Source organism: Oreochromis niloticus, linkage group LG3 (assembly GCF_001858045.2).
Source record: "Oreochromis niloticus isolate F11D_XX linkage group LG3, O_niloticus_UMD_NMBU, whole genome shotgun sequence".
In the NCBI taxonomy this organism is placed as follows: Eukaryota; Metazoa; Chordata; class Actinopteri; order Cichliformes; family Cichlidae; genus Oreochromis; species Oreochromis niloticus.
The window spans coordinates 14,134,933-14,161,210 of NC_031967.2; the positions used below are offsets into that span (position 1 = coordinate 14,134,933).

The following is a 26,278-nucleotide window of genomic DNA, read 5'->3' on the forward strand; positions in this document are numbered from 1 at the left end:
ATGAGCGTAAGCATGACCAAATCCAGTTTGTACAGTCGTCTCATCAGCTGCTATCATCTCGCAACACAAACCCCACCCAAGCACCAACTGAATCCCGTCCATTTAAATAATGCACAGCTATTAGTCATATTAAAGGCAGGCAACATTTCAGCACAGCAAACTTTTATGGCTTCGGGCACTCATCTTCGATATTGGCCGCCACTCAAGAAAGAAGGGAGCAATTTAATCAGATGTGAGAGATCTGAACACCAGGGAGGGCGTTTGTAAGACGGTTTCAACCGACGATCAAGAAGCGGGAAAGAGAAGTGTGTTATTCTGCTCCATTATTGGAGAGGAACTGTAGCTTTGCTACTTTGCTACTTGAGGGCATGGGAGGGAGAGTTATAGAAAGCTGTTGGTTTATGTGTCTGTCAATGTCATGTCTTTTCAGGATCACGGTTCAAGGCAAACAGGAAGGATAAAGAGGGGCAGGGAGGGGAACTGGTACATTGGAGAGAGGGTGCTGGTAGGTCAACTGAGTTGACGCAAGTAGATATTGTGCTCTTCGGTGGTTTAAAGGATGAAAAATAACAGAAAGTATGATGCCAATAGGCCAGAGAGAGCATACTATGGGTTTCTGTGCAAAAGGCTGAGGGTGTGAGACTGAGAGAAATAGGCTAACTTGATTAAAGTGCAAAGAATTGGAGTCAAAATATGAGCAAAAATAATCCGTCCCCTTTTTCTTTTGGCTGTGAGAGCAGAAATTATTTTACTGGTACTGATAATTTCGCCACTGATAATGGCACTGAGGCGAGTGGGTCACATTTCAATGTTAGCAGATGACATATATTTAATGAGAATAGTTAAAAGATATAACGTGAATTTGATGGCTACATATGATGCGCTACAGGTCGCAGGCTGATGTCTGTCAAAGACGCATAAAATAATGATCTTTAATTGGAGATGAGAGCTAGTTACACCCAATATTATAAGTACAACATGGAACATTTATTTTATTCCAGCAAAGCTAAGATTGCACGTTAGGCATAACAAACACGACAGGTTAGATTTGCATTTCAAAATGTAAGTTTCAGTTTTAAGATTTTAGTAAGAAAACTAACTAATGTTGTGACTTGAGGATCAAGCGAGTAAAATTACCTAAATTTAAGAAAAAAAGGTTTTAACATTTTCATTTTTACTTAGCTAACTATGCTAGTAGCATTAGGGGCTTCCATGAAGTGCATGATCTTATTTATTAATTAATTTTTTTATTTTATTTTAGCTGTAGCAAACAATAAATTCAGTTAAGCGCCGTGATCTTAGAATTACTGAAAGTCAACTAGAGATACTCTTGAAAAAAATATACACATTTTTCATTTGTCCCTTAAACCTTTGCTGTTTTATGGCTTGAAAAAAAAAAGCAACTAAAAAATGATACCATCCATACAGCCTTTGGGTGTTATGTGACTGATAATCAGCTATGCCATAAACTCACGTATGTCTTTTGGTCATTTAGGCTCTTTTGGATCTCCAGTGGTAAAGCTCAATAAATAATATAGGAGCCACCTTCCCATCCCTATAGCGTGAAATTAAACCATTTTTCAAGCAGTGTGAAATATCGTTATGTAAAACTATCATGTAAAAACCCTGAGACGAATTTTCTTCTGGCTTACATGCAAGAAGTTCATCTTTGCTTTTCAGATTTTGCCTCCTAAATGGCAAACTAAGCAAACAAATCACACTGGTGTATAAGGGCATGGGAAAACCACTGATTCCAAGGATGTCTGAAAATGTATTTGCAGTGCAGATCTCTTAGTGCAGATCTCAGATAATTTTCTTTCAAAATTGCAACCACCCACAGGCTTCTAAAGCTCCAGCTGGCAAGCAATCCTGAGGAGAACAGATTCTACCCCAGCAGGGGCCATAGGGATGCAGCAGGAGAGAGTAAAAGAAGCTCATTCTGTTGATTAAATTTAGTTGATTTAGCTGCTTGGCTTCTCCAGGGTGACTTGGAGCTCACAAATTATCAATCTTAAATGGTGGATCTTTACGAGATGGTTCACATTCCTTATAGACACAATTTGTTTTAATACATTTGTGCAAGACAAGAAGTTGATTTTGTGAGGGCTCTTGGAAACAGCCTGACTTCCACATCCAGAGAGTTTACGCTCAACTGCAGCACAGAGGTAAAACACAAGTAATAAAAACAAAGTGTTAAAGGCTTTAATGTTTCGAGTAACAGCCTTTAATCGTGACAAGTGCGTTGCAACAACGAAACGTGATTTCTAATATGTAGCGTTTGCTTTTAGCTTTTTAACTGCAGAGGCCAAAGAGTTAAAAGCGGCACAGGTGCAATGACACCTTGTTTCAATCGTGTTACAACATGTTACAAGCACTGACAGGACAACCATAGGACGGGATGCCACGTTTGGTGTCAACACTGATAAAATAAGGCTCGAGGCTCAAGCCTTAGGATGAAGCAACAGCTAGTTTTTGATTCTTCGTTACGCAGGAAAAGTTATTACAATTAAAAATGGTTGCATGGTGCAAATTTTGTGCTTTGTCAAAAGGTTGCACGGATCTATGCACCAAGTCTGGTTTTCATACATTAGAGCATGGTCATATAAAAGATCAATACGTGAATCATATACTCTGTGTCACTGATGCTTTCAGTTCACCCTGATCTGAGGCCTCCAACAATAAAAAAGAAGACACACGGTTAGCATGTTAAATGTAAAACTTCATGACAGTACAATTAGAAGAAAGACTGAATACATATGGCTTGTTTGGCGGATGGGCAGGAGAAAGAACATGGCAGCAGAGCTGGTTGCATCTTTAAGAACCCAGAGATGAGACCAAAGTGGAGATGTTTGGCCATAATGTGCAGCAACACGTTAGGAACTAAACACAGCATAACAGCACAAACACCTCATACCAACTGTAAAGCACGGTGGTGGAGGTGTGATGAGTTGGGTTTGTTTTGCAGCCACAGGACCGGGACATCTTGCACTCACAGAGTCGACCATGAAGTCCTCTGAATACCAAAGTGTTCTAAGGTCAAATGCTAACTAATGCCCGCAAATCTCAAAAACTGAAGCAACTCTGTAAGGAAGAGTGGGGCAAAAGTCCTCTACGACAACGTGAGAGACTGATAAACCAAGATGATATTAGGGTGGACTTGGTTTTTCACATGACTGTTCAAGAAAAGGCAGAAGCACTCCAGGTCTGTCAGTACTTACTCATATACTTTCAGCTTGTAACACTGGCCGTTCAAAAACAGAAATTCCCAGTCTGTTCCGTAGTCTATGGCCAACTTCTTCTGCAAGTCACTGAGGAAACCAAAATACAAAGAAACACAGATCAGAAGCACATCTGAAGCTAGTTTTGGAAGTTACAGTACAGAGTTACATAAAGTTCCTCAGTTCCATCAGGGAAGGCAACGTTCTTCAAAACTCATGGTATTTTTAAGCAAATCATTTAGGAAGAAATCCATGAAAAATGATTTTTTAACTAAACCTGAACAGAATCCTTTTTATGTTTTAAGACAACACTCTTCAATTCAATTTGTTGTCACTCCCTGACAGGCTGCTCTAATAACTTCTGCATGACTCACAACTGTGCTGACAAAGTAGCTTTATTTTCCTTGCTCCTTTTAGCGACTAACGTCTCAGATAGTGTGTTGATGAGGTGGCCCGTTAAAGCCCATTTCTATGCAGTGTCTCTAATTATCCGAGCCGGTAAGGGCTGCTCTTCTTCGCTAATCGCAAATAAGGCAAGTGAGCCCTATCTCTAACAGCACACAGGCCCTCATTTCCATATTCATAACCCAGAATTGCTAATGGGGTTAACAAATGTTTAGGGAGGGTGATTGTTCCGCTTGAGGTTGATAAGGGAGGGGGGAGGGGGACGATTCGGGGTCAGGAAAGCGATGCAGGTTGCGTAACCGTGTGCGCATGTGATTCTCGGCGGGGCAGGGGTCGTAACATTCACGCGCAGAGTCAATTTTTGTGGAAATTGCTCTCTACAGCGCAAAATGTATGGACTAATTAGAAGTAGACCTCGATATCATGTGACTTCTAAAAGGTATGAAACGAGAAAAATGTGCAGGGCCGGGACACGGGGGACAAAATCACATCCAAGTCCTCAAACACAAATGACAGTGAGTAATTCGGCTAGAGGCAATTAAAGCAAGGTGGACAATGAATAATTAGAACAAATGAAGTCATGCCAGCTCCTGCCCCCCTCCACCACCCTCCTCCTCTCTCATGCAAGTGTTTGGTTGAGGGGAAAAAAGGCTGACCTTTTGGTAAGTGCCACCTCTGTAGTTGGCACTCCTCTCTCCCTACTGTAATGAACAGTTTGGGGGCCTAAGGGCCACAGAAGCTACTTATCAGCAATTGCTGGCTGGCTCTGAGCTCTGTGAAAACATCTGAGAGGGAGCAAAAGGCACACAACAGGAATTCGTACCCAAAATTGTGCGTGGATTTTACTCCTCAGCTGTTGTAAGCATGACAGAAGAGTGAAGAGCAGAATGAATCCTATAAAATCGTTTTTTTCTTTACTAAAAAGTAGTTGCAATTTCTCTCTTAAAAAAGCCAGAGAGGATTGTGGGTAATTCCCAGCCAGGCGGACACGCTTCTGCTCACACTAAGTCAGAAGAGGACTACCCAGCAGAGTACAGAAGACAGCCAATAGTGTTTGTTTTTCTTCATTAGCATTAGCCTTAGGTATCACACAGTGCATATTCACGCTTCTTTCCATACTATGTTAGCACAGAAGGATGGAGTCTATTTTAAGGCTTGGTGAAATTACAGTCACGCTCCCGCTTGCAATCAAAAAACAAAAACTGTGAGAGGGAATTGTCTCATCCGCAAAAAGTGCAAAACGTTGAGGATTTAGCCACACGTATGCCGCAGTAGGCGCTAACCTCTGCCTCTGTTGCTTTCTTTTTTAGCCTCACCTTATTTCCATGTTGACTGTCTCATAAGCTTCTTCCACTTTCTTCAGATTGGTCGCCTCCCACTCTGCAGCTAGATAAAACAAAAGGTCAGGCAAATTAACAATGCAGAGTTGTTGCATCTCAACAGCTGTGTGTTGCCAAACAGTGGGCTCTTGGTGGATCTAAGACTGTGAGAAGAGCAGTGCTGCGCGTAAACGGGGAAATGCTATTTTCAGGTGCGCTAAGTGCCAACAGGCAGGCTTATTAGGCTCTTCACATTGTGCTAACTGAGACAGGGAGGAAAGAGAAGTCAGAGGGAGTGTTAGAGCAGCAAAGGTAGCTCACTTTATCATATAAAAATGTTCCAAGTATGACAAGAATTTCTGGAAAAATGAGTGTTAACAGAATCAGGATGAAGTATAATTCATCTCATGAAAAACAACATGTTTGTATCTGCCTAAAGTGGCTGATCTCTCTATAAAAATATAATTAATTAATGCACTTTTACCACTTACTCACAGTGTTGTATGTCTAATTCCACATTCACATTCAGGAGTTCTCCTTTAAATCATGTTACTGTTACTTTGCAGCAAAATGCTTCAGTATCCTCACTAGTGAATAGCTTAGATTTTCTTTCTGTCAGTTTTTCAGGTGTTTTTCACCGAAAGCAGCCATGTGTTAAAAAAAGGTATGAGAGATGTTGAAATAGAACTGAATAGGCAATACCTTCCTCTGGGTTTCACTGCATGGTTACTGTTACTGTTATGTATTCTGCAATTTGAGGGTTTTTTTTTTTTTCACATTTTCTTTTAGGATAATTGTAAAATTTTAAAAAATAAACCTTTTGTGCTGTGAATGTTACATTTTCAATATGTGACTTGGTAAAACATAGTGTACAAAAGAGAACTGTAAAAACAATAGCAGGTGATAAACATTTAATGACAGTGATATAACTTTTTATTGTTAACTCGGGTTTGTAATTCGCACTTTGCAGGTATTAGTGACTTTACTTTGCAACACACACAAAAAAAATCAACCTGAAAGACACTCAGGTTCTGCTGTGAGCATGATCGAAACATCCCGTTTATGTAGAGCACTGGTTAAATTCATATTTACACACCTCTGAAGGCATCCTTATAAGAGTTGGGGGGAAAAAATCAAGCAAACAACCCTAGCAATATTGTATTGACACAGGGACACAAAATATTAGTATTTTATTAAATACATTAAAATACACAGGGAACAATACAAACAAGAAGGATTACCACATGCACCACCAGCTTGAGATTGCATGTCATGACCCCATATCAGAGTGCAGGTTTTAGCGATAATTTTCTATGCTTGAAAATCTCATTTTCCAGTATAAAAATAACTGAAGTGGGATAACGTTATTGGACAAAACAGATATTGGCAAAGTTTAAAATTAAGGACATAATTTGATGGCCATCCTTCCACTGACACCATTTCTGATGAGGCTTCAGTGAACAGTAGATGGATTAGCTGTGGGACCAGATCACAGACAGTAAAAAGACACTGACATAGCTTTCTGGTTGGAAAAATGAAGTCAATGCAGATATGGGCTAAACATGCATTCCACCTGAAGACCCCATGATGGTGATAATTACGGTTGGAAATACTTCCAATCTGATAGAAATCTACGGGAAAATTGCTTTCTGATTTAACCCCTGCAAAAGGTTCCTGTTGAGTTCATAGTCTTAGTCATTCATTCTGTGTCATACTGAAAAAAAAATCATGGCATGTCAAACACATCTCCTTAGTCAATGAGCAAATGGTTTCTAATTCAGATCCACTCGTCCCGTCAGTTTTTTTCACAACTAAGTAGGTGATAGCAAAAACTATATCAAAACGGGAATTCAGAAAACAAGGGATAATACTATATCCATCCCTTATCTGCTGTCTCTGCTATCTTTCTTTTTCTCTAAGGACATGACTTTCAGATACTGTTCACCTACTGTAGAGAGGTTTTTAAGCCTACTACTCCTTCTGTCTGCCTCAAACTTTTTATGGACATAATGCACAACAAGTCATTACGGTTGAAAACCTGGGAATCACCTTGGTGGTGCAAAAATACTATTTCACATTTGTCAGGCTGGATTATATTTGTGTTTCCCTGGAAACAAAACAGAAAAGAGAAAATACCACAGGTAACACATACCACTTCACACACAAGCACAATGGACTCAGTAGAGAAAAGGCTAATTCTGTTCAGCAGGCAGACATAGAAATTGAATTACTACTCAAAAATAAGGAGCTAAAATACACATACCACATATAGAAACGTATCAAGATGAAACAGACTATGACATAACCTTGTCTGAGTCAGAGGTCACTATTTGTCAACTGCCCCTAAGAGTTTGTAGCCTCCCATGGAAATGATAGCTTAGTCACATGTTTAAAGATGTCTGTCTTTGTATAAAGACACGCTGATTGCTCTAAGCCTTTTTGGGAAGGTTTCCAGAACTCTGTCAAGAGCCACGAGGAAATGCAACATCAGCCTCAAATATAATATCTCCAAGAACCCAACTTCATCTTTTTAGGTTCCATTTAGGATGTTGTTGAAACAAGGCCCATCTTTTCCCTGAAAAGATCTTCTTTCCCCTTTTCAAGAACCATTTTGCTTGAATAGCTCAGGGAATAACACTAGTTTATCCTTCATAGGAAGAATGCAATTGGAAGTGAGACTTTTGAGGTTAGAGGAAATTCATCCATCGATTACTGATGCAAAACTCTGAGACAAGTGAATTTAATTCAGTTTTATTTATGTAGTGCAAACAATGACAACAGTTGCCTCAAGGTGCTTTATATTCTAAAGCAGGGGTAGGCAACTCCAGGCCTCGAGTGCCGGTGTCCTGCAGGTTTTAGATGTGTCCTTGACCAAACACAGCTGATTCAAATTGCTAAATTACCTCCTCAACATGTCTTGAAGTTCTCCAGGGGGCTGGTAATGAACTAATCATTTGATTCAGGTGTGTTGACCCAGGGTGATATCTAAAACCTGCAGGACACCGGCCCTCGAGGCCTGACGTTGCCTACCCCTGTTCTAAAGTAAAGACCCCACAATAATAGTAAGAAATCCCAACATTCAGATCACCTCCTGCAAGTACTTGGATGGATGAAACCTCTGGCACAGTTTATCTTCATCCTTTGTCGATCTGGACAGGACAAAGACAAACTGTAGAAGAGAGCCAGTGTTTAATAATCTATACAAAGTGAACTGGGACCATCTAAAAAGTGCTTTTGATAGTGAACAGAGACACTATCAAAAGCACCAAAAAGAGACTTCAACATGTCACCAACCTCCTTTTCTTGTGGAAAAGTAATGGGCTGTTTGGAAAATTTGTGACAATGTATCAAATAACTTCTACTTTCATACTACGATAATAAAATAACTAAAATAACTGTAGACATCAATGAACTTCTTTTGGTCGCACTGCAACAATTAGAGTGAAAGGAAGTGATTTTGCAACTCACACACAGACACACACAAACACACCACACGTCCGCACCTCCTCAACACCACCTGCCCTCCTCCAAAAACACTCAGAGACTTTGAAAGTTGGCAGGTATGTTAATGTGAAGTGACACCTGCTCACTGGCTTCGAGCTACAAGTGAATTTATGAGGACGTGGTTTCAGTTCCAGTCGGATCACAGTTCTCCTTCATAAAACGGTTGGTAAACCCAAAATAACGTGCCAATGGGCTGATGGGCACCATGACAACATCTCAAAAGCTTAAAATTTTTATTAAAAATACCCAAAACATATTGTTCCCAAATTGTAGAAATACGGAGACGATAATTCATAGCTTCCAAAAGCCTTGAACAAACGTGTGATGTGCATATAAAATACTTGATTTAAGCCACCAACTACATGTGGGGGGGTCTGTTTAAGCAGGCACTGACACCCCAGTGAAAGTGTAAGGGAACCATTTAATTAGTAAACCATAGTGTCTCTGACTGAGCATGAACAAAAGGGGCTGAAGAGCTGAAAAGGAGATAAGATGGCAGACAATAGAAGTGACAAGACTCCTGTTTAAGTGACTAGTGCTGATGGACACGGGGATTTACTGGGGTTTCTGTGAGTGGACGGGTTCGTCTCTGACGTCGAAGAAACTCTCTCTGGGGCCCGGCGCCGTGGCAACAGAAAGGAATGTGTATGCAGTGAGGACCGTGTGTGAGAAGCTGTGACAGCCCTGGCCTGAATACCAATTAGGATGTTCCTTGCATGTGGTCTCAGCTGGTTGCCCATAAAGAACCCCCGCCCCCCCTCCACACACACACACACACACATCCACCCACCCGTACACACATAATTCCCTCGGCACCTATTTCTTGCCAAACCTAGTACAGATGTGATGTGTCTAAGAGGCAAGCTGTGATTTACCATGCTGTAATGGCTATTTTTATATAGCACCACAATGGGGAGATCTCACTTTGACTCACCCCCAAACCCCTCGGACTCTTTCAGAAAATCGCAGCCTCACATACAAAGCGTGGTCTCTCAGCCTGCTCCTACTCTCACAATCTCTTGCCCTGTTCCTCTCTCTCTCTCATACAAACACGCGCAGCAATCATCAAGCTCAGCAATGACAAAAGGAGACGCAGAATCCCGAGAGGGTGACATTTGACCCGTTGCCGCAGCCCGGTTGTATATGGAGAGAGGAGGGGAAGAGCAGCCAGGCTTACAGAAGCACCCAGAGCAGAAAACACAGTGAGCACAAAGCCTCCTGAACGGTTTCTGCACCCGTCAGGCCTGACATCACCTGAAGCCAGCGTACAGTATGCAGAATTGCTTGCGGTTTAATTATTGCAACAATTAGATCAGCGGTCACATGGTCACATGGGTGTAATTGCATCATAAGTGCAAGTCTGAATTTAGGCACTGCAATGCATGGGTACAAATGTGTACGAAAAAAAAGGAAACAAAAAAAGCTTTCTCTGCAATAGAAAAACATACAAATCGAAGCTAAACTGACCGGTGACTGACATTTTTCTACTTCGGCAAGTGTGCTGTACTTCACTAGGAGCTGTCAAGAGGGGCTGTTAAATCACAGAGGCCGTGTACACAAATAGAAGAGGAGGAACGCACTGCATAGTATAGTCTTCTGACCAAACTCTCCCGTGTATTCGTACCTTGAGCCCAGAAGAACGAAGATGTTTTGTTTACATGTGAGCGGATCAATAGGCAAGGCGTTTCTTCTGCAGCTCTAAGAAAAGAAGCCGGTGCAGCATGCGAGCTGCAGCCGGGCTCAACAAAACAAAGGCGATGCAGCGAGGCCACCCTTGAACCCCGCGTTCGCGCGAGCGGCCGACACCTTCAGCGAGATTATGTCGGCTAACAGGCAGGAATGTAGGAGTTTGTTGTCTGTAAAAGTCTGCTCTTTAAAATAAAGACTGGCAGCATGCTTAAGCTCTCGCATTGATTCCTTTTTACTTTCCTTTATAACCTCTTTTGCTCGCCGCCATCTATCATCCAACCCCCCCAAGCTTTTTTTTGTATTTTTTTTGTATTTTCATTTTGACTTGAACATTCTCCTCGCCTTCAATATTTTCAGCTTGAGCTCCTCAGAGTCTCCCTGTCACCCTCGCTACCTCCCCCTCTCTCCGAGCTCCATTTTTCTCGGTTTTCTCTGCTCGGATAAAGAACTCGTTCTGACTGCAGAGAGGGGAGGACGAAAATATAGGTTGAGGATCCCTGTAATGAAATGTTTATGGCAGGTTGTAACAATGAACAAGAGACCTTTCAGATACTGTGAGCTGGGCTGTGATAGCACTAATAGCCACCTGCTGGAATTGAACGCGAGCGCCTAGAGGAGCAAATTACTCTGTTTTCCTTGAAGTGAAAATGTTATCAAAGTTAATTCAACAAAGGTAATAAGAGAGGTATGGCTTAATTAAAAAAATAGAAACTGAACAAATGTTTGCATTTTAATCAAACACAGAGCGTGCAGAGCTAACATGTGTAAGCCTTTAACCATAAGTTTAAGTGAAACGCACTTTTAAACGTTATATTTCTCTCTCTTTATCCGTCCAAATCCCACAAATGATTGTGAAACTGCAGCACAGGCTGCTGGGAGTTGAGAAGAGGTCAGTCTCGCCCCCTGCATAATCGTTGTGTTGGAGTGTCTGATTGTATTAGGGTTGAGTGAATAACAGTAGCTGGCAGAAATAGCATCATGTTTTGAACTATCAGTGCAATTCATAGCCTTGTGACTGACTCAGTTTGTATTCATTCTCCCACACTCTCCTGCACCTCTCTTTTTTTTTCTCCGCAGTGGTTGAAGGACAGGCGCAGCGTCACGGCGAGCACGTACTAAAATTAAGAATGGATCCATTCACTGGCCAGCTGTCATTATACCAAACGACTGAAGCCAACACTGCAGATGGTGACCACGCAGAATGTCATTTGATGACTGAGAGGCAGTCAGATGTTTTAACTGTAATGCTTAGAGAAAAAAAGCTGCATTATCTGCTGTACCTAAACAATATGTGATATGTAGTATAAATGGATCAGATCGACTTACAGGTCTTACAGCTTTAATGTAACCGTAAACATCGTGCACGAGTTGAGATGACTGCAGCAGTTTTTTATTAACGCCTAGTGTATCATAGTTAATATATGACTTGTTGTGAGTATTTGAGACTTTTACATCATCAGTGTGACTCGATGAAGGAATAAAAGAAAAGTGCAGAATGTAGCAAATATGATAAAAAATCAAAACTCATATATAAATTAATATTTACTTTTCTTAATTTGTCAGAAAGTTCAATAAACACATTTTTTTTTTAAAATTCTACATTTTCTGTCAATTACTTCATGGTTCAGGCATTAAAGGGTTACGTCATTAATCAAGAACAAATGTCTTGTTATGTTTTACTGAATATAGAAAAGTTTTTGCTCTTTTTGAACACTGTGCAAAGAAGAAATATTTAGGTCTTTTTAGATGTAACAGCTGTTTTCTTATAGACAAGAGTGCTAAATTAAAATAAAAATGCATTAATCTTTAGCTTCATGGTGGGTTTCAAATGATCATATATTGGTTTTGATTAAAAAGTCTACAAGTCTTCAAAAAAAATCATAATTTTTGGAAAGACCAAGTCACTGGTTAAATAACTACAGAGCTCAGAACCTCCTCTGTCATTAACATCAGCACAAAAACTGTGCTCTGGGAGCTTCATGGCGTGGGTTTTCTTGCCCAAGCTTCTTCTGTAGATGTAATGTATGACCCAGTGCTTTTGCCCACTAAGTTTATTTACAGTAAGCAACTAGTTAGCTTAGCTAGACTGAACACAAATGAAACGGTGTTAAGACAGTAAGCACAATCAGTCCATATACAGAAAAGTCAATGAGTCCATGTTACCTTGTTTGACAGATGAGACCAATAGCGCTTAGATTAAATCACAGTAACCTAAAAGTCTCTAAGTTATAAGAATTAAACAAATGTACAAAACCAGGTAAGCAAAAGAGGCATTTAAATGGTAAGTCTGCTCAGATACGGCAAAAATCATAATTACTGTACAATTATTTTGGTCATAATGAGATGTTATAATTTAACAGGATTACTCAGACTTTGGGAGAATAGCCGTTAGCTATTAAACCTTTTCAAAATAACAAAATTGTCCTTATAATTTAGCACATTTCCTTAAACTTTTATTAGACTTCAACTGAATAAATGAAGTAAATGAATGAATGTGAAGTAAACTTAGCACAGCCTGGCAGGGAGTCAATTTTGACTTTTATGGATATGAGAAAGGAAGTGAGTAAAAAGTACTCCATAACAGACTGGGGGACAATAATTGCTCTGTCTTGATTATATTGCTTTAATTGGTGGAAGGCAAAAATTTTAATTGAAATCAAAAGCCCATTAATTGCACAGCCTTATTAGACAGCATTGCTCTCACAATCAGTATTACACATGAGTGAAATGGTTAAAATGTACCACTGTACAATTAATGCATTCAAATGGGCCTGTTGTGTGCACTTTCCTGTCATACATTTGTATACATACACTGCTACAATGGTGGTTGCTGATGGTTAACATGGGCAAAGTAGCCCTTTGAGCCAAAAGCTTCACGCTGCTCTAAACACTCAGTTTACAGCAGTTTTTCCACTCCTGGCTCTTTCTGAGCAATGAATCAGTAAGAGCCAGGAGGCTACTCAAAAGTAAAAATAAAGAGCTGGGAGGAGAAGGGGTCTCCTTTAAAATCATGTAGGTTCTTGGTTTAACAGTCCTGGACAGCTTAAAGTGGAAGTAGGTTTTGCATTGCCTAGTTTAATGGCTCGCATCAGCTAAGCAGTCAATGTTTCCTGGTAGTTTTAGAGCATTCGCTGTCAAACCAAACAAGTTTATCACCAAAAAGATGACTTTTTTTTTCTTCTTCATCCCCCTGTCACTGTAAAACTGCAGAACCACAAATTAGGAAAGCGTCCGGTTAACGGCAGCTTCCTATTCGGCTAAAAAATTCGACAGCGGGATCAATCTTCTCACCCAACTACGAGAGAAAAATGTTAAATGCACAGCACGTTTTACAATACGAGATATTGATAGTATAGCGTTCGTATAATAGCTCTTAAGTGCATTTAAATGCAGCAATCAGGGTCTGGCGCTCACATAATCACAGCGATGCGTAATCACTGTTTAACATTTAAACGGAGAAGGGGGCCCAATGAACAGAATAAACAGCCTGTGTGGAGTGAGTTCGCTCTGTAACAACTGGGTGCTGTTTATGAATATGTATGATGTAACAAACGCCTAGGAGCTGACCTACTTCTGTGTCTCCTCTGCTCATGACTTGGTCCCCTTCCGGGGTAACTCTGTCATCTTGCAACATACTGTAATAGCAGGAAGCATGCGACTCCCATGTACAAATCAACATGCACCCGTTTGATGGTTTTGCAAGTGATAATCACCGTCTGTTGAGGGAAAACACTTCAATAGGTGGCTGTGCAGCCGTAGGAATATTCAGGACCCGGCGATGTCGGGTCTTTTTATTCACTCCGCGCACACATTAACCTGGGCTTTCACAAGTTTCTGCTCACCGAAATGTAAACGCTACCATCAACAAGCATCCAAATCACGTCAAAAATGCAAACGACTGACGTTTGAATGTTTACTTAAACAGTCGTGTCACATGAATAGATGGGAAATGCAGGAAATGGAGTAAATGTGTGACGGACAAGTAAGTACGAGCAGACAAAAGAGAGCTCTCGACATAACTGGGGCTGCACACTGGAGAGCACTTGTCTGCACCATCTCATAAAATATCTTTACCCAGGATCATCTTGGTATGGTGCCAAACACGGTTAGCTTCAGGAGCTGGGAAAGCACAAAAAAAAAAATCTATTTCAGACAACGCGAGAGACAGAAAGCTGGCAGCCGCTCGAATCAGACTTCCAACATTTGATAAGTGAAAACGGGCTAATTTCGTGTATCCCTCGCACGGTTGCAATCCAATGCATTCCTCCCGTGGCTATGAAAACGCACGGGCGAGGGCGGGCGAGGCCGAGCGAGGGGTGAGAGGCAAATCGTTTCAACCTCTCGACAGCTTAATGGAAGGAGAGGAAAAAAATGCAGTAGTAACTCATTCTATAGCAGAAAGGAAGCCCGGTGCACTTTTTCCACCCCGCTCCTCTCTCGCGTCGATCGGGCACTCGAGGTGAGGACAATTACGCCTCAAGGACGCGTCAACCTCGGTTGGGGTCAGAGGTCGCGGCGAAGGCGACCCCTCCTCCCCCTCTGATTCTGTTTAACATTTCACATCTAATATGGGAAGTGCTGAACAGACCCTTAAATTAAGATCAGCCCTCTGCTCTCTCACAAACTGAACCTCCGCTGGCTCACAAGCCAGTCCATTTGCTGAGAGTGCTGAGACGCATTGGCTTTAAAAAAAATGAAATAAAATAACTGGTCACCCCAGTGTGGACCGAGGGACACTGTGAAGCGTTCGCACGTGGGAGACTGAAGCGTAGGAGTGCAATTTATATAAAGAGCTGTTATGCCCGTGGCTCTAACACGCGATTCATGTTAAATAACGAACCTAAAGAAGAGCACTTGGCGGGTATTGTTAGTGTTTAAGAACACAGTCTTCCTGATTTCAGTAGGTATGTGGTCCAAACATGCTCATATTCCTCTCTCTTTTATCGCGCCCGTGAAAGTTAGCTATTTTTAGCGACGCCCTCATATCTGTAGATGCAACCTTGCTAAATTAGATCAAAGTGAACCCTGCCTCACAGTACTCTTATATATTAAGCTAATTTGTTTACTACAGCTACTAAGGGCAAACATCTAAACAAGTTGACAAAAATAGCACCCTGGATCGAAGAGCTGTGACTTCACGTGCTCTGTGGATGTCAGAAAAGCCTCTTCACGCATTTGAGGTCACGTAACGGGTGATTGTTGAGTTTTCGCAGGTCATGTGGAAAGCTCTCTCTGAGATTGTGGTTGTTCGAGTTTTTGGTTGGGTCACAAAGTTTGAGACCGAGCATGATTCTGCCCGAGGTTTCTTTCTGTAAAAAAGGACGTTTTTCCTTCCCGCTGTCAACAAGTGCTTGCTCATAGGTGGTCATTAGGTTGTTGGTGTTTTCTCTCTGTTATTGTAGGGTCTTTACCTTATGATATAAAGCACCTTGGGGCAACTGCTGCTGTGATTTGCTGCTATATAAATGAAACTGAATTGAATTGAACTGTAATTGGATTGAAAGGAGGAGGTGAAGGAGGATGGCTCCCAGTGCAAGGTAGACCACCTTGTCTTAGCAGCATCTCCACTACCATCAATCTGGGATATAGAGCAACAACATGACAAACATTTAATAAAGTTAGTGTTTTGATGTAAGCTAAGATCAACCACATCAAGATCTGGGGTGTTTACCGGCTCAGTTAAACATTTGTGAGGACATAAAGTGTTTGAGGTCACATAGATGAGATCAAATAAAGCAGGGTCAGTGGTGGTGCAGTGGCCCTGGGTTTGAATCCACCGAGCAGCTGAGGTCGCTCTGTGCGGGTGCTTTTTAGCTTAACTGGCGATTCCTAATTGACTGTCGGTGTGGATGTAAGCACGAATGGTTGGCTGTCTGTTTGCGTTAGCCCTACGATAGACTGATAGATGGTGATTGTATATGCTTTGATAGTTTTATATCTATTTCAGAGTGCAATGTCATAGCCATGGAGCGAACACTGCTGGAGACTAAAGCTAGATCTGGGTGTCTGGGGCCTGGGGTAACAAATTAGCATGTTTTCAACAAAAATGTTTGTTTCCACTGCAGGCAAACGCCGACATTTTTAGCACATTGTTATTTATATCCACAATTACAGCTGCAGCGCAAAATGATGCATTTACATTAAGGTTACCTTTTTCAGGCACGGCCTGGCTGATGTGAAGGTGTGACAGTAATAGCTGTCCCATTATCGATGGCTGCGAACAAAGAGAGTTTCGTGTTTATTTATTTATATATTTCATATTTATTTCAATAAATATGAAACTAGGTTAGGGTTCAGTTTTAGGCAGAGAAAGCACAGCAAAGTTATTATCCACCCAGAGCAGGAGAGCAACAGCTGCTGTTTTAGTATGCCAAAACCACTTGGAAAAACTACCCAGTGACCCACAGCACGCTATAATAGTGGAACCAGTGAAAATAATGGAAATGTATTCACTTGTGTTCATAAAAATCATTTGCCTGTCACAGCAAAGGCTTTTTTTAAACATATTGCAATATGTATTACATTAGGATTATGAGTCAATGTGCCCTCGAAAGAGAGATATTGCACTTAGTGGCTTTTCCAGATTTAATAAAGATAACACGAGTGCTTGCTTAAAAGGGAATCTTCCTTTTTTTCCCCCCTCCATCAGATTATGTAATGTAAAGTGCCCTAAGATGACTAACGCTGTAAATTAATGCCATTCAAAAACACAAGTATTAATCTGAACTAAGGAGAAAAGAAGTTTTGTGTAGTTTTGGAGAAAACTTAACCACATAAAGAAAAAATAGAGGAAGTGCAAGACTCTAGTGATCTGTGTGCTCCACACTTGCTCGGAGCACACAGGAGGAGATGGTGCAGAAATGTGGTCAACCGAAACCGCAGCGCCCCGCTAGACTGTCAGCGGCACTCCCCCTGCCGCGGCCCGCAGTGAGCCGAAATACCGAACAAAGAAAATCCCACTGACACCTCGGGAAAACACCACTGTGCCTGCATGAAGATTGAGTCTGGGAGCTAGAGCAGTGGCAAATCTGCTAACTGATACCCATTTAACTGGCAGGATATGAGCTGGGTGCAAAAAAAAAAAAAAAAAAAAAAGGCATCCAGAGTGGCAGTTAGCAGCTTATAATCTGTGGCAGACATAGACTCTGCTTGCTGTAAGTGGCTACTGGGCAGCTCAATCGGCAGAGTGGCCCCAAACAAGCAGCATTAGCACTGCGGATCGCACTGCGGCTCTGTGAGAAACAGATGAAGTAGCACAAAGGTCGGAGCCCACAAGAGCGAACGCAGTCAGCTTACAGCTCAGCAAAGACCGACTGAAACAGGACGGGTGGTGATAGCACCGCGGACAGCGCCAGTTTGCAACCGTCTACGTCAGCACCATGGAGAGTTCTCGCTGAGCACACGCCAAGGAAAACAGACCGCGCAACTCACTGAACTGCACTCACAATATAATGTCACTGCAGATAACGAGTCTAGACACTTCTGGAGTCACACCACATGTGACCTGAACATTTAGGCTGCGTCTGAGATAAACAAAAACAACAACAACAAAAAACTCCATCCTGTCCTTAAGGGAGTCATTTCTGGAGACACAACTGCACTCCAAGCGGTGCTATGATAACGTCCCTCCAAAGGGGACCTTTTCAGGACATGTCAGACAAATCTGTGAACGAGAAGGCGAGCGGGGAGGGGAGGCAAACCACGCACGCGCACACAACTGAGACAACTGAGGCAACAACAAAGAGAAGCTGCAAGTGTGACAGAGGTAGCCTGTAGAATAACAGCGAGAATGGGGGAAGGGGGGTGTTAGTGTGCGTTTTTCTGCTAGGGGATGGGGGGTTGGCATTAAGAAGCCCGGGAGATGTTTTTCTGGAAAGTGGCTGGTTTGGAGAGGCAGCAGCTGCTGTTGGACTAAACTGAGCATCAATGACTGTCTAATCCAAGCGAGGCCACTATCAGCACAGCGAGGGCGCTGCCGAGCAGCAGCTCCACCAGCTCCAACGTGCCCGAGGAGGGGGAGGGAGTAGACACAGACAAGCCCGGTGACCTATGGTCTTCCTGCAGGCGACAGCTTCTCGCGAATAAGCTATATGCATTTATATGTGTGCGAGTGTGTGTGCGGCCCTGACACGCAGCTAGCTCCACGCTGCATCGGTCGGTCTAATCAGGGGGAAAGAGGAAGAGGGAAGAACGACAAGTGTGAGTCAAGTCGTCACGCAACGGCTGGCGATACACTCCGGGATAGCTCTCACCAGCCCCGGAGCGCAGCTCTTTATAGCAGCGAGCTCGCTTTTGACACACTCTCACAAAAGCACACAATGAGAGGATGATGACACTGCACCTGCATTTTGATCAGCAGGAGCAGAAATGGATATTTTTGCAGGATGGACACACACCGGCCAGCTTTCAGATCAGTGTTGGAGAACTTTCAGGCTACACTTTATTGATTTATGAGCCAAACAGTAAAAGTAGAAAGTCCTAAGCTTGTACGCTAATGTGGGATTATGTAATTGCTAAACTTTTGCATCATGTTAAGTCTCTGTAACTGCGCCAGTCATCAGTTTCAAAATACACAAGTGCTTTAGCTTAACTATTCCATCTTTATTCCTCAAAGGGGCTTTTTCCCTTTTTTCCGACACAGACCCATCTGCCTCATTTACTTTTACAACCGTCCTCAAACCCCAGTGGGATGAGCGTGTTACCTCCTTCTCTCCTGGCAGTGTCACAATTATGATCAAAAGCTGCCTGTATGTGCGCGTATGCATGCTTTGTGTGTGTGTGTGTGTGTGAGGGACAAGTGTGGACAAAACAAATGGTGAAGCCAACACCAAACCCTCTTGTGTCACTTAATTATTTTCAGTGCTCCAGATGCTGTCTCTGACTGAGTACACAGCTTAAGACTTTGCTCACGGCAGTGCTTTGCGAAGGCGTCCCGGCCCTTTAAATAATACTACAACTGAAGGCGAGGGATGGGGCAACACTGATACAGCAGCCACAGCCCTGATGGCAATTATTTAGACGTCCACTTGCTAATTATAATAGAGGATGACAGGTGCCCAAAACAATTTGGGCGCAAACTGCCTGTGAGCTTCTGCGCGTGGTTGTCTCTGCTTATGGTTACAGATAAAGATAGCCAAGCCAGTGTCTCATCAAGCAATCATCTCTTACTTTGAGCCGGGCTGTGCTGCGGTTGATGCTTTCTGATGAGCATCTTGTTACTGAGATGCTGCGTGCTGGCGGATTCACCGTTTTCCTGAAGGTAATTCACGAAAACTGTCTCCTGAAAAACTGTTTCTCTCGCATCTAAGAGGTGCAAGAAAAGGGGATTTAGGAACCTTTTCTTTAAATTCAATTTAAAATGACACCAGTTTTGTTTGTCTATCATTTTCATGATTAAATATTGAAACATTTGGACTACAAGCTGTCAGTAAATCAAAACCAATGCATGGATTCACATGATTTACACATAATGCCGTATTGGATAACAATAGTATCCAATACAGCTGTTCTATTACATGCAATGCAGTAGATACAGCACAATATGAGCATAACTAAATAAGAAAAGGTAGCCGTAAGTAGCCAAAAAGCAGGAAGTGTATTTTACTGCATTTCTGTAAGTACCAGTGGTAAGTCTGGTCGGTCAAATTGCTGGTGGAATTAGTTTAATTGTATTGACACTGAGTGTCAGGTATGTTGTGGTAATATTATTTCGTCCTATTTCTAACAATTATGTATTTTCCTCTTGCCTGCCTGCTTTTTGTCTTATTTAGGCAATAAAGTCATCATGGTCTGGAGAAGCGAGCAGATTTAAGAGGGGTTTTTTTAACTCTTTGTAGGAGGTTAAACTTAAAAATGGGATAATCATACATACTATAACATTGACTGTATGTTCACCCTCTTTCCTTCAAGTATTTCAGAAAATAAGGCATTGATTTTCTCAAGCGATTACTTCTGCATGAGGGAAAACCTGGTCGCTGGACATTTTCATGAAATGTCCTCAAAGCATGAAAAGAAGGCAGCTGGACCACTAGTGTTTTATTTTTTTTGTTTGCTTTTACCTGAGACTGTCCACAAGTTGTTCTGGAAATGAAGAAGTCTCTTGGCTGAGAGCCGCAACATCTTAAAAACCCTCTCCTTTTATTCAAGCTATCACGACTACCATGATGTGGATGACAGAGAACCTAGACTGACATCTAAGAAGCTGGTATCACCGTTAGAGGTGGGCAGATTGCTCATAGGTGGTCATTAAAGTATCAAAGTATCAAATTCAGTATTGATACCGGCAATGAAGCTACTCGGTATTGGACCGATACCAAACTCTGCAGTGTCACACACCACTTCTCTCTGCAGATAAGTCCTGATCAAAACCATCCAATCATCTGTGTTCTCATCATATATCCCAATAGCCCTCTTGCTGAGACACACCAAGCACCATTAAGCATACAGGCATGCAGTCATACACACTAAACTAGCCACACAAGAACCCTTCCCATGGGACAGAAGAAATAGGGGGGTGGGAGGTGGCAGAGGGTATATCCAATCACTGAAATCAAGGCAGCTGACTGGTGAATAATGAATATAAATTGAATGCTCTTCACTTGCATCGCCGTGCGCGGCTTCAGTGAGTGGGAGACGGAGCTGATACACAGCTATTGACATGATGGGGTGATTGTGGGGTGTGTTTATACATGCTTAAGATAGGACTGTATTATTGTCTGTCATTTTGTCTGCTTCTTTCCTTTATGGCTTTCCAGTGTATCTGTGTGTCTGTGTGTGTGTTAGTCTGAGTGTGCGTATGTGCTTCTCAGTGTCTGTGAATGAGCCCTATTGACATCCTCTACTGTGACCCTCTGACTCCTGACAACTCCAATCAGTAGGATGAGTGGGAGGCGCAGGGAGGCAGTGTGAGTCCACAGCAAACTGCTATGTTGAGGGTGTGTGTGTGTGTGTCTAAGAGAGGATTCAGTGTGTGTGTGTGTGTGTGTGTGTGTGCAAGCAAAGATATAAGAGGTTTGCACATAAATTGGTCCTATCCAGGTACAATTTCAGAAAAGGCGAGAAAGTTTGATACTCATGTGATGCACTGTTTTGTATATACTGCAGTTTAGGTTGTTATAGTAGCGGTAACCACGAGTCTAGATTCACTCTAAGCTTTATAAAAACCACAAAACATCATTTTTCAGTTTTATCTGACAAACTAAAATCTAAAACGTGGAGATTTTGAAGTAAAAGCGGAGCTATTCGCAGGCAAAGTCGTCGGCTCCGAGTCTGACATCATGCAATATGTCACCTCCTATTATGCTGGCAATTATCTATTAGCACCATTGCTTGCACTGGGGTTTGTGAGAGTCACATGCCAAACAGTGTGACCTGCCATTTTCTATCAACAAGGTCCAGATTTAGATTCCACATTAGTCCCTGCATGATGCCAGGCGCCTGTGTGAATGAGAGAGAGGAAAACCGTTGCACTTTGCTTAACACAAACACAATCCCAGATGGTTTTCTTCTCTGCTCAAGAGGAGAGCGAACCTGACGCTGTTCGCACACACGTATGTGTGATATTTAACACACACCCCGACAGGGAAAAGAAACATACACTGTCATTCTCCTCCAGCCAGATAAACCGTCATTCAGTCTCCTGTTATCCTGGGGAAGATGTGACTATACAGATGTGACGCCATTTCCTTTCTTTTAACCTGTTTATTAGTCTGTAGAATGGCATTGGGTTCATTTTAAGGCGCGACTCTGACAATGCTGGCAGGATAGTTTCTTACAGTGTGTGATATATCTTGTTGTTGTCGGGAATTATCAGGCATTACAGCCTTGCTATCAGCATGCTAGTATGCGTGCTGATAACTAGTAGGTAGCACTGCATTTGGCACTTTCTAGGATAATTGTTCTAATTCATGCATAATCCATGCTTTTACTCAATCAGTAACTATAAACAGATAGCTTTCCAGTGCATGTCACTGCCAGCAGAAACACTGAAGGACAGTTTGTCCTAAAACCACACAATAAATGAATGAGTCTGCAATCAAAATTAAAGCATTTGGTGAAGTTTAATGTCATTATTTAATTGTGTTAATCAAATGTAATTAGTATTCCAAACCAACAAGTTCTTAAACCTCCCAGCTGAATAGTCTAACAAGCATGTTGGCTAACCAGGCCTTGTTCTTTATCCTTTTGAGGTCCTGTGACCACCCTGGGCCTATCTTACCTGTTATCAGTACACATTTCAAAAGCCAGCATCTATCATATGTACAGAGGGGGAATTACTTTTTGAAACCCATCTGAATTTGTATGTTTGCTCACTTACAAAGGACCGACGAGTCATTATTATGATATTGTCATAGAGAAAGAATAACCAAAACACACTACATACAAGTTATAAATTATTTTGCATGTCATTGAGTGAAATAAGCACTTGATCCCCAATCAAAACATGACTTGGTACTTGGTGGAGAAACTCTTGTTTCGCAAGCACAGCAGTGAGATGTTTCTTGCAGTTGGTCTTGAGGATTTTGGTCTACAGAAACTCTATTTATCCTTTAGGTTTCTTGGCAGCAACTTAAAGCTTCAGCTCCCTCCACAGATTTCCTATAAGACTGAGGTTTGGAGACTGGCTAGGACACTCCATGACCTTCTTCTTTAGTCACACCTTTGTTGCCTTTATGGTATGTTTTGGCTCATTGTCATGCTGGAAGACCCATCCATGACCCATCTTCAGTGTCCTGGCTGAGGAAGGAGGTTCTCGTCCAATATTTTACAGTACATCCAACAGAAAAACAGCCACATAGCATAATGTTTCCACCTCCGTGCTTGAATTTGGGGATGCTGTTCACTGGGTCATAGTCAGCATTTCTCTTTCTCCTAACACGTCGGGTTGGGTTGACACCAAATAGCTTGATTTTGGTTTCATCTGACCACAGCACTTTCTCCCAAGCCTTCTCTGAATCACTTAAATGTTTAATGAAAAACTTAATACAGGCCTTTTCACAGGCCCTCATTTTCTGCTCCCCAATTTTGGTCAGTCTGTGTGAATTGTAGTGAACTGGCAAGAGTGGCACATGGTGTGGTCTGCTGCTGCTCTAGCCCATCCACTTCAAGGTTCAACATGTTGTGCGTTCAAAGATGCTCATCTGCATACGCTGGTTTTATCAAGTGGTGATTTGAGTTAGTGTTGCCTTCCCATCGTCAACCTCTTACATTAACAAGGCGTTTTCATCCAGGGAACTGCTGCTCACTGAATATTTCCACTTTTACCGACCATTCTCTGTAACTTCTATAAAGGTTTGTGTGGGAAAATTCATCCCAGCAGATCGGCATAATCTGAAATACTCAGACCAACAACTGTATCACATTCAGAGTCACTTAAATCCCCTTTCTTCCCCACAGTGATGCTTTTTTCTTTACCTAAACGCATATACAAACGAGTCATAAAGATGTTGTCTTTTATGAAAGAAGGCCAGATAAAAGCCACATTCTGCACATGGTACACTTAGTCTGATACATAATTAAATAAATAAAAAAATCTGGGTGCTAAACCTGCAGCGCTAACATGTTAGACTCTGAAAATAAGTCCACATAAACTGTTAAAATCCTTCATCAAGCTAAATGGGAAAACATTTTGCTTTCAAAACTACAATAGCTGGGCTTTAGTCCCCAAGAGCTTACAGAGTGTTGATTAAAGAAGAGGTGATGCAACATGGTGGTAAACAGCTAGCATCAAATTTTAGCCACTTTTAAAAAACACAAACACACAAAAAAACAAAACAATATAAGTTTTTGGTTGAAATATTAAATATATTTTTTATATTTCCAAATAAATGCTAGATTTGACTTATTTCCAAATCACTGCATTCTGTTTTTTTAATTTACATGTTTAAGAAACGGGGCTGCGTAAATCAGCCCTACAGTTACATCTTTGTTTTATCAGCCATTTCCTGCTGAAAGACAATTATGTTTATCAGAGCTTTGTGCATGTATTAAACCAACTGAATCAAATATGTAGCATGCTGAATGTTATCCAGACAAATAGGTTTCAGTTTGCACGCACAAAAAGAAAAACTTGCCTCTGCTCCAAGTTCTCATTTTTCTCTCATAACACAAAGGAAAAGAATGGGTTAGCGCGCTTGCTGAGCACACAAAAGTCAGGTGGCCAATCTGAGCGCAGATTGAAAGGGCAATAGAAGAAGGTGTGTGATTTATGCTTAATCCAAGCACTGTGTTTCATAAGGCTGTAACTGCACTTTCATTTCAGGGAGTAGTTTGTTAGCCACGGGGAGCCCTGTAAAAACCCCTGCTTCGTGCGATGATATAGTAGAGGTATGCGTTACTCGCGCTACACCTCAGTTTTGCAGGTAGACCCGCTTCACATTTCTACAAGGGCAGAATTAAAATGTGTTCCACTGCAGAGGTCCTTCGTGAGAGGTTTAATATATGTTTCACCTGCATGACATATCAGGCGATAACAGGCTTTCCGTTGTTTACAACCAAACATGATTTTTTTTTTTTTCCCTGCCAGCAGTCTCGGGCTTTCAGGCACTCTTTCATAGGCACGTAAAAAGCATCACATTATAAATTCCCTGGTCTATTATTACCTTTGCTGTAATGGCACATCCCACACAGCCGGTGCCAAAGAGCTCCGCTTGGGAACAGGCCCAAGGCACTGTGTTACACCAGTTACACCTAAGTAACTGCATTGTAGTGATTGAAATTTGAAAACCTTGAGACCTCATTTTTCTTTTACTCTGTACGTCACACTCCTCTTCTATCTGTAGTTGCTCATTCACTGACTAGTGCTCACTCTATCTTGCTTTTTCTCTCTTTTTCTTTACGCTGAGGAGATGTAAAGTCACTCTGGGGTCGTCACGGGTTTCAAAAGCGCCCTAAAATTTATGAATTACAAACTAAAGACCGGAATTCTCAAGCGCACTATTGTCACAACAATAACACAAACCAACAAGAAAAGGAGAAGTCATAGTTTGGCCTTGAACAACATGCTACAAGGGGGCATAACTAGGAAACAAGTTCTTGTATGTGTTTAGAAAAGAAAGCAAAGGTAGCACTAGGATAGCCAATTAGCCACACTGGGTTTGTTGTTCATAAATAAAATGGAGCCACCGGTTCTGCAGAAGCATTTTAAATGCTGCCACAGCACACTGAATTTTTATTTCCCCTACCTCTGCCGCACTGTCTAGTATCTCATTTCTCATTCACATGTAAGTACAATCGTGTTTTGAAACATAATATCGGAGTGCTTCACTGTCCCATTGGCATAAGTGCAAACAGCCATGGTAAAATCTGAAGTAATGAAGCGATGCTTTGCAGGGGGAGCGGCGCTGCCCCCTCGATACGCAGCGCTCTGAGAGACAACAGCGTAAACTACGCAGATATGATTGACTTGTTTAATCCAATTACACGAAGAAAGCGCTGTTCATTTAAAGTGTACATTAAGCTCCAATTTGGAGACTATTTTCTGATTAGCAGACTAATTGTTGCGTCTTGTCGGTTTGCGCTACCTAACGTGATCCCGGCGCTGTCAATCAAGGCCGCGACTTCTGGACTGTCAATCACCGCGAGCCCAACATGCAAAACGCACTGAAACACACCCTTCACGTAGACTCGGAGTGTCCGAGTCGGTGCATTGAGCTCGCTTACATTTGTTTATCCATAGTTGTATTTAACAGCCTTGACATTTACCAAAATTGATTTCTTTCACAGCCTTGCATTTGTTTGAACATACAACGGCGATGACTCTGTAATCCCATTTTAATTAGAAAGATGTAGCAAGCATGCTAAGCTCACGCGCTCTATTCCCTGCAGCGATGCCACACTGGCGAGGAATCAATCACCAAGGCACCGGTTGCCGGGGCAACAAACAGGGGGCTTCTTCACTACTGTCTAAGTGGTAAATGATTGCCAGTGTAAGTCATTGGCGAATGTGAGGAGTTTTTATCTGTCTGTCTGCACCCCCCCCCCCCGCATATCCAGCGAGTTAATTAAAAGCAGCCGACATGAAATACATTTAAATATGAGCAGGAATGAAACATACAGTACAAATTGAATGCCCACGTCAAGGGGGTTTGAGGTTGGGCGTGGAGTGGGGGTGGGGTGGTAGCGGAAAGGCAATAGTGAAAAATG

At 42.0% G+C, this 26,278-nt stretch overlaps 1 protein-coding gene across 1 annotated transcript in view; it reads right to left on the bottom strand.

Annotated features, from left to right (window-relative positions):
- The window catches only part of LOC100691113 (glucosidase 2 subunit beta), a 157,914-nt gene that overhangs the window by 40,286 nt on the left and 91,350 nt on the right, over positions 1-26,278 (bottom strand). The window contains exons 11-12 of the mRNA XM_003450336.5: positions 4,940-5,009; positions 3,219-3,308 (exon numbers count right to left, since the gene is read on the bottom strand). Of these exons, the coding sequence (XP_003450384.1) occupies positions 3,219-3,308; positions 4,940-5,009 (160 nt within the window). The remainder of the gene's footprint in view (positions 1-3,218; positions 3,309-4,939; positions 5,010-26,278) is intronic.